At 45.2% G+C, this 20,053-nt stretch overlaps 2 protein-coding genes across 2 annotated transcripts; both read right to left on the bottom strand.

Moving 5' to 3' along the window:
• Positions 1 to 10,111: 10,111 nt before the first annotated feature.
• On the bottom strand, positions 10,112 to 13,740 carry LOC135448723 (olfactory receptor 5V1-like). Its single transcript, XM_064714931.1, has 2 exons — positions 12,825 to 13,740; positions 10,112 to 10,185 (listed from the first exon to the last, which is right to left on the bottom strand). Exons 1-2 carry the CDS (start codon positions 13,738 to 13,740, stop codon positions 10,112 to 10,114), a joined length of 990 nt encoding a protein of 329 aa, XP_064571001.1.
• A 4,955-nt stretch (positions 13,741 to 18,695) lies between these two features.
• Positions 18,696 to 19,642, bottom strand: LOC135448188 (olfactory receptor 4D5-like). The gene is given in 2 exon segments (XM_064713892.1): positions 18,696 to 19,390; positions 19,393 to 19,642. Coding segments are annotated over 2 exon segments (924 nt in total). The 5' UTR covers positions 19,622 to 19,642.
• Positions 19,643 to 20,053: the final 411 nt, after the last annotated feature.

Genomic DNA, 20,053 nt, shown 5'->3' with positions numbered 1-20,053 from the left:
CGGCCTCCCTTTGTTTCAGGGTTTTCTTCTGCTTCTGTCGGTTAACCATCACAAGTAATTAAGATCTATAAGATAACGTGGGTCATACCTATGCTTCGGCAGGCTGCCAGGTACATTGCAAATCTCCTGTTCTCCTCCCACATAAATGCTTATGTAAAAAAAAAAAAAAAAAAAAAAAAGAAAAAAAAAAAGAAGAAGTAGCTGCTGGGCAGACTTTTTTTTAAATTTTTTTTTCTTTATATCTGTGTTCACAGTGGAGTGTCTTCACAACAGGAACATCAAACAAACTCCATAATTGCAAAGTTTGTAATATTTCTTCTGCAGCTCGGACAGTCTGTGCCACTCGTGATTCCACGTCAGTAGCATTAGGGAAGTCCCAAATTCTGCTTTCTGGAGTTGCACAATGCACATTGTGTTTGATGACAGCAGATTTACACGGTCAGGAGAGGGAACACGAGGTTGCACAGCCATGGGGGTCATGTCTTGGTAACCAAGGTGAAGAATTCACCACTCTGCTCTCATACAGGATTCAGCCATTCCCAGATCTTTCCTGTCCCAAATTACTGTTTTAATTTTGACTCTACTTCATATTGTTTCCTCATGGCTTGGTTTAGGCCTCCTTTTATCTTGTGCTGCTCTTAGTGAAAATGCATTTATAATGAAATCCCTGAGTTATTTGGGTTGGAAGGGACCTTAAACATCATCCTGTTCCACCCTGCCATGTGCAGGGACACCTTCCCCTGTTCCAGGTTGCTCCAAGCCCTGCCTTGGACACTTCCAAGGATCCAGGGGCAGCCAGAGCCTCTCTGGGAAAGCTGTGCCAGGGCCTCACCATCTTTGCAGGGAACAATTCCCTCCTAAATGTGAAAGTCACTGTGGAAACCCAGAGCACCAGGAATATTTCTGTGTCTGCTCTGGGGTGTCCTGACCCCTAGGGCAGCACTGACTTTCACCCTCATTCATGGAGAAAGTTTCCTAGACTTCAAGATAGAGTAGAATCCACAAAAGTGTGCAATAGATTATAGAGAGCAGTGTAGGTGTATCACTTGGTGAGAAATTTAGGTTTTGGGATTTTTAGTGTGTTGTGGATGGAAGCAAGATGAAGGACACAGGGTGTCATCCTGCGTTTCTTCATGCTTCTTCCTTCTTCTTCATGGGTTTGGGTGGCATTTTGTAATTGGGCAGAAAAGCCCCCATTGCAGGCTCTCTGGGATCAATTATTGGGTTAAAAGGGAAAATAATCAAGGTGTCAGTTCTTAATTGGATAGTTTAGTCTTAGAAGACCTTGTAACAAGAGATTGTTGGCCATTTTGTGCCTTCTAATGGAAAGCTGCTGAACTCACAGTAGTGAAACTGTTTAACTAAAAAGAAATAATAAACACTTGAGTCCAAACACAAATTACTCTCTCAAGTGCCTTCAATCCAGACCCAAAAGGACCAATGTTTAATACCCCCGCAGTCACTCGATGGAAAGCTCAGCCTGAGTAAGGTTTTAGCAGGCTTCTTCCCAAGAATGCCTGTTAAGTTCTTTAGAAAAAAAAATTCTTTACTGCTTAGGGAGAAATTCTTCCCTTATTTTAGTCTTTTTTACCCCTCAGCATTCCCAGCTGCCCAGGGCCTGCCCCATCCTCTTGGTTTGAATTCATGTCCCTCTCAGCTGCTTTCTTGGGCTGAAGTAGAAGCATGTTCATGCTGCCCACAGGCAAAAACAATGTATTGTCTGCCTACACAAGCTTCAAATTGTTGAAAACAATCCCTGTTTTCCCTTGGATGATATCCCATCAGGAACAATGGAGCAAGCTCTCGTGTTGTTTACAGCTTAGCTACTGTACACAGGGCACAGATCCCAAAATCCACCTAGTTAGGGATAGTAAAGTTGGTTTTAAGCATGCAAAAATAATCAGAGCTTCTTTGGTGAGTGTCTGCACATGATACAGAAGGTTATTAGGTCAGAGATCAAGATACACCCAAAGGGAAAGTTTCCATGCCTCCTACCCCCACTTAATATCATTTATCCTGACTCTGCCCGTGCCCTTCACATGCATGACCTTCCCAAAGGGGCAGAAAACAAGACTCCTAAACAAATCCTGGACAGTATTTGCCCAAAGTAACTTCTGAGACAGATTTTTGCTGATACAGTCCCTGAGCAAAAGCCTTGGCATGTGGCTTAGACATCCAGTTAGATCTTCAGGGAGAGGGCTGCCTTGGTGTGAGCAGAGAGCCAGAATGCCCAGGAATGCATAAATTTTATTTCTCACCTGTAGAAATGGTTCACCTCTAGCTTTAAAACACTTGATTTTGCCATGTTGGTTTAATGGCCAGAATAATAACAAATCCCAGTTAAAAATCAACAACTGTTCCAATTCCAGTAAGCAAGAAAATGCTGAATATGCCTCAAATGTAAAATAAACAAAAATACAGTAACCTTTTTTTTTTTATTTTCCCCAAAGCTCAAAGTCCTGTAAATAAGAGAAATTGCATCCAGTCAAATATTTGTTATGGAGAACCTCCACTCCATCCACAAGCTTCATGTCATTCAGCTTCCAGGCTTTATGCAAACACAAAAGCAACTCTAAACTTGGCTCCAAGGTTGATCATGCGTCTGGAAATTTGACACTGGTCTCAACTGTGAGTTTTGAAAGCTGTTTACTAAAAACATCTGGGCTCCACTTGCTCTGGGAGTTTAACTGAAAACTCCTTCTTGTTGCTCCTTGGGCAAAACTCTCGGTGAAAACTTTCCAGTTTGTTTCTTTTAGGTGCCCGAATTTTTCCAAGTGGGAAACCCTGGATTTAGGCAACAAGTTTTCACTGAGTACTTACAGCACAGAATGCAAATGGCTGGGGTACACAGAGCTGCTGCCTCCTGGAAACACTCTCCAAAGGGAGACAGACAAAGGATGTTTGAAGTTCTGCCGGGAAATTTGCTTTGGAGACCGAAAATGAAGCTATTTTTATGCCAGAAAAAAAAAAAAGTCCAAACACAGAATAATCTGTAGCTTTGTACTACAAGATTTTATAGACGAGGATTATAAAACCTTCTTTAGACAGACAAACTTCTAAGTTGTGACACAGGATTTTTTATCTCTCTGGAGTATTTTTACACACAGTCTAAACAAAATGCTGTAGGAGATTGCAATTCTAATTTGCCCAGAACACCCTTTCATTTATTTTTATTTCTTTTACAAGCCTTGTAAAAATACACTTAGAGCCAAGAGAGTGAGGAAGAACAATGTTAATAATACAGTAATTCTGTCAGCACAGCCAGAAGCAGGATCTGGTGAATTTACTTGGATGTCTCAGCCCTTTTTAAACTAATTTTCAGACTGACTCCACTATCTGTGAGGGAAAAACTCCATCCCTTATTCCAAAGGCAGCTTGTGCCCCAGGTGCATGTACAGGAGCTTTCAAAACATGGATTTGCCCAGCTGCAAAAGCCACAATAAGTTTGATGTTGACATTCCACCACAGGCCACCATCTACAATATTTGCTCTACTGTCATGATCCTGCCATGGTGTCATCCACCTTTCTTTCCCTCCCTCTCTCAGATTCACAGGGTTAAAAACAAGGGGGGTAGGGATCATTCCTGTCCCCTGTTTCTGTTGTATTGAACTTTTTCTTCAAATACTGTAGAAAAACTGCAAATAGACGACCCATTCAAAGTCAACAAAAAGGGGGAAATTTCTCAATACACCACAAAAATCCCCTCCTTCTGAGCATGACTTTTCCTGGAAAATGCTGGTGAGTGTTGAAGCCCTCATGGATCACCAGGCAGCTTTGATTCTAGATACTTGGGTGAAATATTCTTTTTTTAAAAGAAATTTTACTTGGAAGTCAAAGAAACAAACAGGTTTGTCCCCTCAGAGGCCATCAGGTAATTTAGTGAGGATGCACAAAGGTGTTCCTTGGATTTAGTGCAGCACTGAGTTTAAGCAGACACTAAATCTCTCAGAGGAGGCTGCTTTTATACTCAGCCACCCAAAAAGGGACGAGCAGCAAATGCTTTCAAGCATGAGGAGAAGAAACAAGCTTTTACAAGGAGCTGGCAGTTAAAGGACATGCAGCAGCCTGATAAAACACCACAAAAACAAGCAGTGGCCCATGGCTGATCTCTGTTGGGCAGGATGGGTGGGGGGCACCCCCAAAACTGCTGAGCAGGTCTCTCCAGGAACTCGTTCCATGGCTCATTCAGAAGGGATTCAATCCATGTAGAGGGATGTTCTCAGCAGAGGGGAGGCACAGGGAGAGTTTTCTCTGGGAAAGACTGGTGGGCTGGGAGGGGACCCTGAAAACACTCCCATGGCTCATGCAGAGGTGCAGCCACGACTCCACAGGTTCCACACCCACATCCACCTTTCCTGCTGGGTGCAACTTCCTCCTAAGCCACATTGAGGCCCTTGGCATCGAAGTAAAAATACTGAAAAGCAGCTCAAGGGGTTCAAGTTGGGCCTAAAAAAGCTGTGCTGCTTGTGGAGCAGCGAGGAAGTGCTGAAGTGTGTGGAGTGCTGTCCTGGACACAGTTCCTTCCTCAAGGTGGGGAACAGATCCAGCAGGGCTGTCCCTGCACACTGATCAAACTGGGGGGAAAAATGCAAGGAAATTGCACAGAGAGAGAGAAATAAACCAGGGGAAATCATCTTTGCTGGGGCAAGAAATGGCTATGACACTTGAAATGGGGTTGGCCTTCAGGACCATGTTGAAGCTGTTGTGCTCAGCTCAGCAGATGTTGGGCCGTGCCCACAGATATCAGCGTCCCAGCAGGCCATAAAGCAGGGACAGAGAGGCCACCCACTCGGTGGGACAGGGAGATAAGGGGTCAGGACAGCCCCAGGAGCCCCCAGCAATCCCACAGAGCCGTTTGAGACACTGCTGGGCTGGGCAGAACCCTGAACCTGGGCAGAACACCCTGGCCTTTGTGGTCAGAGTCCTGGGAAGATGCTGCCATAAAGGCTGTGGAGGCAAAGGCCTCAGAGTCCCCTGAGCCTGCAGCCAGAGGAATGCTCTGCCTGGCCTGAGGAATCTTCCACCCACTTGCTTGCTCAGTCATGCATGGCCACAAACCTGTCTAAATAGGCAGCGATGACCAAGACTGAAACTCAAATCAGGAACTTTCCAGTCTGACAAGTAAAAACAAACAAAAAAGATTTCCGCTCCACACGTACTTAGCACAGGCCAGGCCCTTCCTTGCCTGCTGTTTGGTGCTCCTGGCTCCTTCTAAAAGTCTCTGAGAAGGGACACAACTCACAGCAGGCTCAGAGGAAAGAAGAAACACTCCCACGGCCAAAAAGGCTGCATTCCTCACACAAACACCCCCACACCTCGTGTGTCTCTTTTCCCTGTCTCCAGCCGCCCTGCTGACCCCTTAGAGTGTCTCTGCAGGCCATGAACTTAGCAGAAAACAGCATTTTGGACCAGTTTCTTTTGGCCACTGGATGGGTCTGAAAGCTCCAGGGTTAGAGACACACGGAGGAGCTCAGTGACTCGAGGGCAAAGGGTGATCACAGAGAATTTCCCCACAATGCCAGGACCCCGAGGGGCAGGGAGGATGTTCACTCAGGCCCAGAAGGAAAAGTTCTCTGACAAAGCATTTCTCCAGTCAGGAGGTGCAGGTTGAGCAATGGGCTGACACCAGCTGAAACAACAGCCTGGGAGGGAACAGAGGGATGCAAAACCACGAGGATGTCTCTGAGGTCACCATGGAAAACAGCCTCTGACTAAGAAGAAGAAGAAAGAAGCCAGAATTGCAGCATTGTTACTTCATCCAAGGAACTTTGTTCCATCAAGACCAGCAGGCTCAGCATGACCACACAAAAAAAAGTTACCAAGCTTTTATTGGAATTCCTGCCTGTATCCCTGCCTCAGGCAGGTTTAACCAGCAGTGGACTCTGCCTGGAAAAGGCAATTCCCACTTTATTCCCTGCCTGTGTTTACTCTGGTCTACTCTGGAGTCACCAGGCCCTACTTGCCTCCACATAAATAAAAGCATTTCAAGAGGAACAGGGAGGTTGTCAGCCTTGGATAGGAGAAAACATCCACTTCCAGAGTTTTCTGCTGGAAACCCTTCTCCTTCAAGTCATCAGCCTTGCTGTGGTGAAAAATGTTGTTACCACAAAATTCCTCAGCTGGGAAGGGTTCAATCCCTTCTTGCTGGATTCCAGAGGCCAGGAAAGCAGTTCAATTCAGAGAAAGGAGCATTTCCTGAACTTATTTCAGGAAATATTTATTCACAATTATATATAATATTATATATTCATAATTTTAATAATAATTATTCCATTATTTCAACCTAAACTGTCACACAGCCACTTCACAGGCCTACAGTGACAAGAATGGGAACACAACTGGGAATTGCAGAGATTGGAAAAGAAGGAGAAAGGGGACTGAGAATCTCTGTCTTTACTAGAATCTGTGTTTCTACAGGAATCTGTGTTTTTACCAGAATCTGTGTTTTTCCAGCCACATCCAGCGTGAGAAGCACCAGTGCAGAGAGGCTGAGGAATAGGAAGAGAAAGTGACGCCACCATTGCTTTACATCAGCTGGAAACTTTCTCTTCTTCTTCCAAGTCCTTCAGGAGTGGCTTTTTCCATAAGTAATTGGGAGACGATAATTCTACTCCTTTCCCCATATCACCCTCCACCAAAACCAGGCAGATCTCTCTGTTTCAGGCAGTTCCTGCTTTCCTGTCAGGTGGGAGGATGAGGATTGAGCAACAGCACCTCCAAAAGCAACCAAACCTCGAGGGTGAGAAATTGGGAAGTGGGTGGGATCTCTTCCAAACCATCACATGACTTTTATTCATCCTCCTCCTTGGGAATGAGGTAACATTCCATTTTCAGACAACAAGCTTTGCCTGGTCTCTAAAACAACCCAACAACCAAACTAAGAAGGTCATGATACATTTAAAAAGCATCTTTATTTTACCTGAGAAAACTTGTGTTATACCATAAATCAGGAAATGAATGAAAGGTTAATCAGCTGTAATTTCAGTTCAGTTGCTCTGTGAGGGATGCTATCCTTTACAGAAAGGAATTTTGTTAACATTCCCATTGTGTTCCAGCACTAAGATTACAGCCAACAAACAGGGCACTGTTGGAAGTTGGTCACTGAAGAAGCTCCCAGCACCCTTCCAAGTGATATTTCCCGCCTCAGTTGCCTGCCAGAGGCTGCCTGGGAAGGGAGGAATGTCCCTGCTGTGTTCCAGAGCTCCTCCCGCTCACCTGATCTGGCAGGGGAAGGGAAAGGAACGGGAGAGGGGAGGGAAGCGACCGAGAGAAATAGGGATGCGAGGGAAAATCCTTGCTCCAGGGTGTTAGGAGACAGGCAGAGAGCTGGGAAAGGGGTGGAGGGAGAGAGGAAAGGCATCTAGAGCCATCTGCCAGGGAAGGGAAGGGAAGGGAAGGGAAGGGAAGGGAAGGGAAGGGAAGGGAAGGGAAGGGAAGGGAAGGGAAGGATCGCAGCACCTGGCTCCGTTCCCAACCATCAGATTCAGCACGGGGTCCCTTCAGACAGCCCGGGCGAGGTACGGGATCGGGGGGCAGCCCGGTTATTTCGGTTTGTCCCGGGTTATCCCGGACTGTCCCGGGTTATTCGGGTTTATCCCGGGGGTCCCGGCCCGGCCGAGCCGCCACGTGGGGGCGCCCGCGCTGCGCTGCCCCTCCTCCCCCGCGGGCCCATCAGCGCGTTCCGCGCGCCGCTGCCCCGGGGCACGCCGGGAGTTGTAGTCCCAGCGGTGCGACAGCGGAACGGTGCCTACCAGCGTCTTCTCCGCGGTTCAGCGTGGCGGCTCCGCCTCTGTTGTCTCCTCACGGACACTCGGGGACCTGCCGGGTGGTTTCCGCCATCCCGCAGCGCTGCCGTGGTGCAGTGTCGGTGTCGCGTGGGGATGACGTCAGGGGGAGGCCCGGGCGGGTGTCATGGCCGTGGGGGAGCTGCTCCCTTACGAACCTTCTCAGGCGGGGGAGTGAGGGAGGGCAGTGCCCTGGGCTGTGTAAACAGAAGCACACATTGAGATTATCCCAGTGGAGCTGTGCCAAACACAAAATGTTGCAACAGAAGAGTCAAGTTGTATAAGTTTTATAAGGAACATACCCACAACATTTTGTTCCTTTGAGAAATCACTATTTCCAGTGTTTATAAAAGTCCTGATTAGGACAGTGTCACAGACTGCTTTGGGTTGGCAGGGACCTTGCGAAAAACGCCAATCACTTGTTTTTTTAAAAAAGTTTAATAGTAATAAAATGGTTATAAAAATAGGAATATAATTAGAGTAATAAGAATTTGGACAATTAGGATTAGGACAATACGAGACAATAAAAACAAAGAGATATGGAGAGGCCGGGTACCTCTTTGTGGGCAAAATAAGCCCGAAGAAGGACACACGTTAACAGAGGATTAACCCTTAAAAGCAGTAGTCTGTTGCATATTCATACACCTCATACATGATGCATAAATTCCATTCAAACAAAGGATTCTGTCTGGTCAGTGACAACTTCTTCCTTTTAATCCTGATGGTGTCTTCAGGGCCATCTCTGAAAGATTTTGGTGTCCTGTGGCTGCTACCTGGTGCAAGTACCTCGTTCCTCTGTATAAAAAAATATCCCACATACATAGTTTCTATTTTAACATTATGTTATAACCTCAAACTATATTTAACACACTACTTAAGAAAATTAATACAGCATGACTTTCTAACATAACACATATAATATTAATTTAATATTTGTGAAAAGCCCATCATAAAAACCACATTTTTCACAACCTTAAAAATCATCACATTCATGGGCAGAGGCACTTTCCACTATCCCAGGTTGCTCCAAGCCCCATCCAGCCTGGCCTTGGACACTGCCAGGGATGGGGCAGCCACAGCTTCCCATGGAAATCCATTCCAGGGCCTCACCACCCGCACAGGGAAGAGTTTTCCTCCCCAATATTCCATCTAAACCCACCTCCTGCCAGTTCGAAGCCATTCCCACTTGTCCTGACACTCCCTGTCCAAAGTCCCTGTCCAGCTGTCCCTGAGCTCTTTTTGTCACTGGAAGGCTCCAAGGTCCCTCTGGAACCTTCCCTTTTTCAGGCTGGACATTCCCATAACCACCAACAAGCAACTTGTAACACAATTAAGCAGAAATAAAAATCTAATTATGTTGTGGGAGGGGAATCCAGGGCTAGTGGTCTACATGCAGAAAGAGAAAATGGAAAAATGTGTGAAAGTGGTGAAATCATCAAGAAAGCAGGATGAGAACAGGCATGAAAGATGTTTGGTGACAGCAGAACAGGCCATAAAAATATGATAAAATATATAAAGATTTTATTCCTTTCTCTGTAGAGAGTATGGCAGAGCTGGCAAACAAAGGAAGTAGTTTCCCTGTACAAAAGCTTTTACTTTTCCAAGTTTAAAATTAAATGTTGCTTCTGATTCTGGGATTTCTCGCAAATATTTGGTGTGTTTACTTTCCTGAGGCTGATTAATTTTGTAGTAATTAATGGATAGCAAGCCATGAGCATTCTTTTTAAATATTCAAAGCCAAATATCTTTAGATTTTCCAAGCAATTCCCCTCACACTTCTTTTTTACCTGAAACTTGGATTTGAATTTGATTCAGTCTGCTAAGAAAGGAATTCTGGGTATTATTTTAACCTTACAAGAAAAAGCACATAATTTAACTCTAAATTTGCAAAAATTAATAGACATTTCTGCTGATGCCAGAATTTATATTCTAGGCAGGACAGAGAAAGGAAGCCTGGATGAGCAGTATAAATTCCAAAATTTTAGGTGGTTACCCTTGAGTGAGATAACACAAAGCTGTCTAAAATGGGATTAATAAACAACCAGATTTTTACCACCTCCAAAGGGATAAATTTCTCCCCAATATCTAATCTAATCCTTCCCTCCTTCATCTTAAAGCCATTTAAAGCCAAAAGTTTAAAGCGTGGCCACAGAGAGGACAAAGTCTCTTCACAAGGAGCCTTGATTTTATGAATCAATTTTTTGTATAAGAATTAAAACCAGGGAGGAATGGAAGGTGAAAATAGCACTGACACCCCAAATGCAACTTTTTTTGATTCCCAAAGTCCTGGGAATTGTAAAGCCAGAACTGTAGCCCAATTTGAACTTCACAAGTGGATGCTATTTTTAGAGGAGAAAAATAAATCATTCACATTCTTTTTTATGTTGCATATTTTCATATCTGGCAGCACCATACAAAAAAAAAATCAGAGGGGAAAATCTGCTCTGGTTTCATTGCAAGTAATAAAATCCACACATAAATAATATAGTCGGACTTTGCTTAAGGAAAAAAAAAGCTTGGTTTTGGGGGTTTTTTGGTTGGTGGTGGTTTTTTTTTTTTTGAAGGCTCATCAAGAATTTCAGGAATTCTTTATCTTTAGGAATAGATAAATGAAAATGGTCTCTCACTAGTTATGTGATTAGCAAATAATAGGTAAAATCTGATTTTCAGTGGCAAAAGCAAAGTGTAAATGCACAGAGGATCACTTATATGGGAACTTCATTGACAGAGTATTTTTCCTCGATTTACTTGGTGCTGTCTGTACTCCCACCCCCATTCCAGCAGGGCAGCTCCACTTCTAGGAATGTAAGAGGATCTCTGTGCTCATGAGTCAGTGCAGGGGTATTGATTTCCAAGAGCAGCCAAAAACACAGTCAGGGAAAAGAGCAGCAGAAACTGGGTGAGTGTATTATGGTGTATTATGATCCTGCCCTGCTAAATTTTTCCAGTGGTGCCAAAGAAAATCACAGGTGTCTCCTTCCAGTTTCAGAGGTTACTGGGCATGAGGAAAATGAAAGAGGATGTCTCGGTTTTGAGGAATAATTAGAGATTAGCACCTCAATTTGTGAAAGGGTGATACAGCTGATGCTAAAGACTGAACCTCTAATGGACACTTCCTACCAGACCAGGCTGCTCCAAGGCCCATCCAGCCTGGCCTGGAGCACTTCCAGGGATGAGGCAGCCACAGCTCCTCTGGGGAAGAAGGAGAAAAGAAGGAACAAATTCCTTGCCAAGTTGCCCAAAGGCTCAATCCCAGCTTTTGCTGTGAGCCTTGTTTGGTCCTCTGGCAGCAAGCAGCTCCTTACAGTGGATCTTTTTGGGAACATATGGCTGGGATGGGTGGAGAGGGAGGGAACTGTAGCAGAATTAGTCTTGATAATCCAACCTTTCCACCTTCACAAGCCAGGAGAGGCATCAAAATCTCCCATCTGGACACATATTGGAAATCAGACTCTAGTTTGGTACCTTGGAATTCAGATGCCTCTTTTAAAAGGCATCCTTGGAATTGCACATGGGCTGATGTCCATCCTTAGGCATCTCTCCACACAGCTACATTTATATTCCATGACCTCTGGAAAGAGGAGCATGCTCCAATCCTGCAGTCAGCAGCCACCCAAAGCCCTTCATCTTTAACAAGCCCTTTTGGGCATCCTGAAGGAGCCTCTAATGTTCTTAAAACCTTCTTAGGAAGCTCCTGGTAGACCTCCCTCATCCTTCTAACCAGTCCCCAGGCACAATTTCACAGGCACTGAGGAGAAGGAAACTTTCCTCCTTTTTAAAGAAAATTAAAATTTCCAAAGCACTTCAGTTTGTCCCAACCTACCCACACCTTGGTTGGAGGATTCATGGCTTGGCCAACACCTCTCCAGTCCTCCACTTGGTTGGTGCAGAAGTTATGGCAGGAATTTGAAGGATAATTATTGATCCTTCATCATTATCCTTCCCCATCTGCACCAGCAGCTGCCCCTGGCCAACAACTTGTGGTTGGCAGAAGTCTCTCAGAACCTTCTGGAAGTGCCTGGGACATCCCAAGGTGGCCGTCAACAGCCTGGAACAGATTCCATGTTCCAGGGGTTCTAGTCAGGAGTAAAGTTGTGCATAAAGACAGATCCAACTCCTGTGCCCTGGTTGTGTTACCATTTGGCCATTCTTTGTTCCAGCTCCTGGAAGAACTGGAACAAGGATTTTTTTTTTCCTTCATAAATATCCTGCTCACAGTTGTAATCTTGTTCACAGTGATGAATTTTCTTGCATTTCAAACACTTTAAGGCAACAATTAATAAAAAGTCTCATCACAGAGTGAAAGTATTTAAAAATTCAGAGGCACTTGTAGTTAAATAAAAGAGATTTTATTAAGCCTATTTCATCATAAACTTTGGGGTCAGTCAAGTGAGAATAATCTCACCTTTTAAATGGATTATTTATTACTTCTCTACAAAGAAGAGAGGTGGTGAAGAGAGGGATGAGCAGCAGGAAGCAGCATCACCTCTCTTTCCATTAGGATTTGATGCAGCAAGGATGAAAAAATGGGAAAAAGGAAAAATGTAGTGGCAAACACAAGGAGAGACAGAGAGAGAGAGAGAGAGAGAGAGAGAGAGAGAGAGAGAGAGGAGAGCTGATCCATAAAACATAATTTGATATATTTGGAGTTTAAGGGGATATAAACTGCTTTCAATGGGTGTATCTAAGTGTGTCTGAGTACCAATTCCCAGAATTTCTGCCCTAAAATATGCATCCAACACCTGCCTGCTCTCACCTCAGCTTCCTCAGTGCTCAGTGGAGAACAGCATTCCCAGCTGGACTCTTCTCCTGTGAAAATGACCTGAAGTTGTGCCATGCAATTCTGTAAGTACACAGCTCTCCCTTCTAACTGCAGAGGGAGCCAAAAGAAGGTGTTTTCAGCCCAGAAAATGAATTTGGATTCCAGCATTTAATTTTTAGATGTCAGAGAGGATCAGTCACAAACTGTGATTTCTACTCAGCTGATGATGGAGACTGAGCGAGGTTTTCTTGTCTTGTTAAAGCCCTTCTCACCTGGCTGATCACTCTTATTAGGGCACATTTTACGTCTTTGTTCCTGAGGCTGTAGATGATGGGATTTAGGAGCGGGGTGAGCATTCCATAGAGCATGGACACGACCCTATCCCACTGTGGGGAATAGGTGGAGGAAGGGCGGACGTAGGTGTAGATGGTGGTCCCATAAAAAAGCCAAACTACAGCCAGGTGAGAACCACAAGTGGAGAAAGCCTTGTGCCAGATCCCAGGGGACTTCCTTGCCAGGATTTCCAGGAGGATACAGATGTAAGAGACCACAGTGACCACACAGGCGCCGCTCCCCAGCACCCCGGCCACCACCAGGATCACCAACTCCGTGCTGTGGGTGGACGAGCAGGAGAGGGCCAGCACGGGAGGAAAGTCACAGTAATACTGCTGGATTCTGTTAGGACCACAGAAAGAGAGTGTGAAAACCAGAGAGGTGTGCAGCAGGGAGTTCAGAAGCCCTGTTGCCCAGGTGCCCAGGGCCAGCTGAGCACACAGCTTCATGCTCACAATGCTGGGGTACCTCAGAGGGTGGCACACAGCCACGTAGCGGTCGTAGGCCATCACAGCCAGGAGGAAAATCTCTGTGCCCACCACAGCAATGAGGGAAAAGTGCTGGAACAGGCAGCCAGAGAAAGAAATCTCTTTGTGCTCCAGCAGCAAGACTGCCAGCATCTTGGGCACGGTGATGGTGGGACATAAGAGATCCAGCAGGGATAAGTTGCCGAGGAAGAAGTACATGGGGCTGTGCAGGTGGGAGTCAGTGCTGATGGCAATGAGGAGAGTGATGTTGCCTGCCATGGTGGCCACATAAATGAGCAGAAACAGCACAAAGAGAAGCAAACGGATTTCTGGAGCATCAGAAAGGCCCACGAAAACAAACTCGGATACTGCTGAGACGTTGACCCTCTGCATCTTATCTCTCATTGTGGGAGCGAGCAGAGGTTTCCCTGGAATAAAGAAGGTGTAACTTAATCACAATTTCATCCCCATTTTAAAGATTGTGAGGGTTTTTTTGGTCTGTTTTGAAGTTCAAAACCGTTTCCAAGCATTGGACTCAAAATCTCAATTTTGCCCACATATTCCTAATGCAAAAAGCGAATTGTAGGTATTAAACTTCACAATGATTAAATCAAAATGTTAGGTTTTGCAAGTTGCCACCTCAGTCTGAAGAACTGGAAGTGGAAGTTAACTTCTCTGTGGCATCCAGCTTGGACACAGCTCCAGGCAACACAAAGGGGCTGTCAAGCTTCTCTGAGCAAGGGAAGTGTGGTATAGATCCTAAAATTCCTTTCAACATAAAATACTTAGTATTGATAATACCACGAAAAGGGTCTAGATTAGTAACAGAAGCTAAAACTTTTTAAGGGAGTAATGCTGTCAGAAAATAATTAAATCTCTCAAAATCAGTGGATAGATGCATGTTAGGGGTTTTTTTTCAGCTTTTGGATGAGGTTAGGAGCAACCTGTTCTAGTGGAAGGTGTCCCTCCCCATGGCAGGGGTTTGGAATCAGCTTTAAGGAGCTTGCCAACCCAAACTATTCTATGATTCTATAATTTAAAAAAGTTATCATTTGGCATCCCATTAAAGACCCCCAGTTTTCTATAAATTTTACCCTACAGACTTCCATAATACCATTAGTACTTCTAGCATCTATCTGGACTTTCTCCCCATCTCATTTCCCCAGTTCAAAGAAGTCTAAATGTGGCATTAAAGGATATTGCCATTTACCCCACACTGCTCCATGGAATGTAGCTCAGTTTTTACAGTAAGGATTTACATACCAGCCCAAGAAGAGGGAAAGCAATGTTCAGTCCAAACACCTCCTTTTGGGAGACTTTGGGATTAATTCTGAGATGGTGGGAATATTGTACCACATTCCCATTTCTAAGATAAGCAGAGATAAATAGATTGATGAAATATTTCACCTGGCCAGGCTCCACTGTGGTCTCATGTTCTCCCAGAAGCTTGAGAGGGAGCAAAGTCAGGGCTTAAACTACGTAAGAAATAGTTAACTCAGCAGAAATAAAAGGGACATCACTTGTTCATGAAATGTGGAGCTCATTCAGGTGAAATAGCACAGAAACAACACAGAAATACTCACTGCTGCACAGAATTAATTACGGGTGATTTATAGTTGTCTGTAGCTCCAGGAAACAAAATAATCCTTTTTCTTCTTTCTACATGTGATATAAAAATGATTTCACTCGTAAAGAAGAGATGAATCCCAACAAAGCAGCATTGGAATATTCACACAGACACCTGCCAGCACTGGCACAAGGACTGGCTTGGCTGCAGCAGTAAGCACCTCTCTTCTCTAATGAGGTTTTATAAATATGAGGGAGTGTCTGGGGACAAGTGTGTCTGACAGTTTTTTTGTCTGTTCCCTTAATTGTATGTATGAGGGGTTTTTCAGAATATTGCCAAAAGGGTCTGGAAATCGAAGGATCCAAAATTACCAGCACTATTTTGAAGAGCTAACAAAAATTCCCCTTTGGTCCCATTAAGCATCCATGTGTGATTTATGGGAGTGCCACTGCCCATGAGATGTCCAGGACTGTTCCTATTCCAGCAATACCTGACTGTAAATTCTGCGCTGTTCACATGAAGGACTCTTGCTGTCCAGCATTCTTCCAGCCTGTTTGCTGTGTTTGCAAACTCCTGGAAAATTAAAGATTCTGCATCTTACATTGGCAAACAGTGATAAGATAAGAGGGAATGGTTTTACACTAAAAGATGAGGGACTTAGATTGGGTATTAGGAAGAAATTCTTCCCTGTGAGGGTGGTGAGGCCCTGGCACAGGCCCTGGCCCAGGGAAGCTGTGGATGCCCCTGGATCCCTGGAAGTGTCCAAGGCCAGCTTGGATGGGGCTTGGAGCAGCCTGGGAGAGTGGAAGGTGTCCCTGCCCATGGCAGGGGGTGGAACAACATGAACTTTAAGGTCCATTTCAACCCAGACCATTCCAGGACTGTATAAACTGGAATTCCCCCGGGGTCCCACAGCACAGGCCTCACCTGCCATGGGAGTGCAGAGCTATGGCTGGAATAAATCCCCATGGCCCAGCCCTTTCCCTGTGAGCTAAAGTTATCCCAAGGATCATCAGGCATCACTCTTCCCATGGAGTTTTGCAATAAAGAATTTCATAATAAACTCAGATGCCAGAAAGAGATAGAGCAAAGAGATCCATCCCTCACCTCTCCCTTCCAAGCCAAACAATTCTGTGATTCTGTTCCCCTCATAAATCTTAAATGTTTCTTTTGGGGTGGGATGCATTGGCCTCATTAGGGTGACAGTCACCCAGGCTCTCAACTCCACATTTAAGTTGCTTATTTGCAGGGATAATCTTAGCTGGGTTATTTAGAAGTAGAAGGACAGGATAGTTTTGGAGATATATGTTCTGCCTCAGGGTAAATACATAAAAATTATAGTGCATTATATTTGATTATAAAAATTCATTGAAAACCCCCTCAAAACAAACAACAACAAAAATATCTCTATTTGCAGAATCCAGTTGTGGACTAATTGATGGTATGCTGGATTAGACTCCTCTTGCCCACTCCTCCCTGCCATCCCCACTGTTACACAACCAAAGTGATTTGATTTTTGTCCATTCTGGGACTACCCAGCTTCATCATTGTTTGAGATTTCCATCTAGGAATGCTTATGATGAGCCCAGACTGATTAGAGTCTGTTGAAAATGCTCCCTTTTCTCTGATCTCCATTTGTGTTTCAGTCTCATAGTCTTTAAATAAAATTGATTAGCCTGGGATCTCTTCAGGCTTCTTGAGATTTAACAAAAGCGTTGTAGAGATCCTGCCCGTTCTCAAAGGATTTTTTTTTACCTTTGAGGCCATTTTTCACTGTCCTCTAGGTGAAGGCAATAAATCTGAGGATGAGCTCATAGAGCTGATAATTTCCAGTAGAGAAAGAACTTGGGATTTTAATGGTGCGCAGTGGAGCCAATTTACACATAGGGACAAACTCAGCTGCCAAAGCTGCACCTTTGCAATTTGTCAGACACCAACTTTTTAACAACATCTTCTGAGCCCTTGTTAAAGTCGTGCCAAGATGTTTCCGGGGAGAAAAATCAATTATATTAAATTGTTTGTCTTCATAGAATAGTTTGGGTTGGAAGGGACTTTTAAGTTCATCCCATTCCAACCCCTTGCAATGGGCAGGGACATAGTCCACTGGATGAGATGAGGTGGCTCCAAGCCCCTTATATTGAAATCCCAGCTCCCAAAAATATGGAATTTTTATTTATTTTATAAAAATTGGATCAGTTCTTTCAAATCACTTCACTGTTGATGCCCCCAGTTTATACCTGATGAACAAATTGACACCAGCAAAATAACTGAACCACAGCTCCAATTTGCCTTGCATTGATTTATGCATAAAATAGTTATAGAAGCTTTATTGGAATGTAAAAAAAATATCACAGTGGTACATTTTTTTCTTAATTGAAATTTACCCTAATTGGGCTAAAGAACATTTTAATTTTTCAACATTTTTCTCTAATACTAAAAACAAAAAGCTCCCTTCCAGCCCAAATCATTCTGTGATGATCCTGAGTAGAAATTCACTATTAAAAAGAAATCTCATTTGCACAAGGATGGGAGATGTTTGGAAATCTCTTTTAACCAGGAAGAACAATGACTCACTGATGCTTCTCATCCTCCTCTTCCTACAGGTGTGAGAGTGAGGGCTAATTTAAGACAGGGAGGAGAGACAGGGAACGTGAAAATCCTTTCACTTTCTGTGCAGCAATTTAGATTGGATATTAGAAAAAATTCCTTCATGGGAAGGGTTTTCCAGCCCTGGAAAAGATTGCCCAGGACAGTGGTAGAGTGGCTAATCCTGAAAGGATTTAAAAGCTGTGTGGATGTGGCACCTGGGGACACAGGTTAGTGGTGGCCTGAGTAGCCCAGCAGAATGTTGGACTTGATGATCTTAGAGGGCTTTTCCCATCTCAGTGATTCCATGATTTTCTTTAGATGGGATGAATCCAATCCTAAACAATTTTAAAACAAAGAAATTAATGGTGATCTTCTTATGAAAACCACTGAATTCCTATCCCTGATGGATTTGGAGATGTAGCTGCTGCCCTCACAGAGGCAGTTTGGGTTGGAAGGGACCTCAAAGACAATCCCATTCAACCCCCCTGCCATGGAGAGCGACACCTTCCACTATCCCTGATATCCCACATTGTTCCAAGCCTCATCCAAGCTGGCCTGGAACACTTCTAGGGACAGGACAGCCATGGGAAACCCATGCCAGACCAGCACAGGGAAGAATTTCTTCCTAGTATCCTATCTAAACACAACCTGTGCCAGTGTGAAGCCACTCCATCTTGTCCAGCCTACATGCAGGACACTCTTTGTCTCTGGAATCCATCTTCACTCCTCCTCCTTCCTCTATATATTGTGCCTTGTATGATTTAAATAGCTCACTTCTGTGAGAGAATTATAACTAAAAATATTCTTATATGTCTAAAGGAAACCCTACAAGCAGAATCTGCACTCTCTCTATCTTCCAGTGTTAGTGGGTGAACTGGGGACACTTAGTGCATGTGCCTCTGCCATCTGCTGTCCCAGCACAGGAAAAGCATGTTAGAGAGGGAGACAAGCCTCACCCTGGATTCATTCATTTATTTGAAAATTATGATCCCACATGAGTGAAAGTGTTTAGGAAGTTTGGGGTTTTCAGCATGGATTTTTAATATGAAGAGTAACATGTGTATAGAAATGTATTTGTACATAATTGGAAGTCTGTGGGCTTTATTGTCATTATTGTGCAGGAGTAGAGCAGGAACGTGACTCCAGGTGTAACTCTGGGTGTAACTCCAGGGTCCTGCCAACCCAGCCTGTATCAGAAGGTTCGGCAGCGCCTCCAGAGTCTCCACATGGATTCCTTCACCTCGCTGCTCCTCAGGGTGTAGATGAGGGGGTTCATCATGGGTGACAAGATGGTGTAGATGACAGAGACGTACTTGCTGGTGGGCAGGGTCCCAGCGGGCCGAAGGTAAGTGAAGATACAGGGCACGAAGAGCAGGGTGATGGCCATCACATGTGAGGCACACGTGGACAGAGCCTTCCAGTTCCCCTGGGAGACGCGGGCCCGGACCTTGGCCAGGATGAGGGCATAGGAGGCCACAAGCACCAGGAAGCAGCCCAGGGAGATGAGGCCGCTGTTGGAGGCCATGAGCCACTCGGTGAGGGTGGTGTCGGCGCAGGCCAGGCGGATGACGGGTGGCACGTCACAGAAGTAGCTGTGGATGGTGTTGGGGCCGCAGAAGGGCAGCTGCAGCATGAGCACAGTCTGGACAATGGAGTGGATAAAGCCCCCGGCCCAGCAGGCAGCGACCAGCGCCCAGCAGGCCCTGCGGGCCATGATGGCTGTGTAGTGCAGGGGCCTGCAGATGGCCGTGTAGCGGTCAAACGCCATCACCGTCAGGAGGAACATCTCTGAGGAGCCCACAAAGTGCAGGAAAAACAGCTGGGCCATGCAGCCCTCAAAGGCAATGGCCTTGTGCCCTGAGAGCAGGGCCACCAGCACCCTGGGGGCGTAACAGAAGTGTAGCAGATATCGATGAAGGACAGATTGCAGAGGAGGAAGTACATGGCGGAGGAGAGCTTGGGGTCAGTCCTGACTGTCACGATGATGAGGAGGTTGCCCAGCAGGACCATGGTGTAGGCCAGGAGGAAGAACATGAAGGAGAGGAGTTGCAGCTCCCGGGTGTCGGAGAGCCCCAGGAGGATGAATTCAGACACCCGGGAGGAGTTGTCCTGTGCCATCGCTGCAGCTCAGGCTGCCATGACACAGGTTGGGGGGTGGCCAGGAAGGGAGGGGAATGGGCTACAGCTCCAAGGCTCATGGATGGTGTGAGCAGGATGCATTTGCTGCTGCACAAAGCACAGTGTCATGTCACATATGACAGAAAGCACAGTTTGCACTCACCCCCTATTCTGCCCCTACTCAGGTGTCTAGCCCGCCCTTCCACACGGACCTTCTCCCCTGAACTCACTCTGACCACTATTTTCCTGCATCATGGCGGGTGTGCTCCCATTCTGTGAGGGAGAAATCACTGAATTAAAGATTTGTTAAATTTGGAAAAGCCCCTAATGAGTCCAATTCTCCACCCAACACTGCCAAGGCCCTCCACTAAACCATGTCCCCAAGTGCTACATCCATACTGCTTTTAAATCCCTTCAGGAATGGTGATTCCA

This window comes from Zonotrichia leucophrys, chromosome 5 (assembly GCF_028769735.1).
Source record: "Zonotrichia leucophrys gambelii isolate GWCS_2022_RI chromosome 5, RI_Zleu_2.0, whole genome shotgun sequence".
NCBI lineage: Eukaryota > Metazoa > Chordata > Aves > Passeriformes > Passerellidae > Zonotrichia > Zonotrichia leucophrys.
Note: the sequence above shows the minus strand (reverse complement) of the source record. Positions and strands in the feature narration are given on the sequence as shown.

Excerpts from the sequence above, each read along its gene's own strand:
- LOC135448723 (XM_064714931.1), bottom strand. The coding sequence starts at position 13,740 with ATGCAGAGGGTCAACGTCTCAGCAGTATCCGAGTTTGTTTTCGTGGGC. Across the intron at positions 10,186-12,824 it reads TGCCCTAATAAGAGTGATCA|ATATGAAAATATGCAACATA; the intron begins GCCAGGTGAGAA and ends TGGTGCTGCCAG.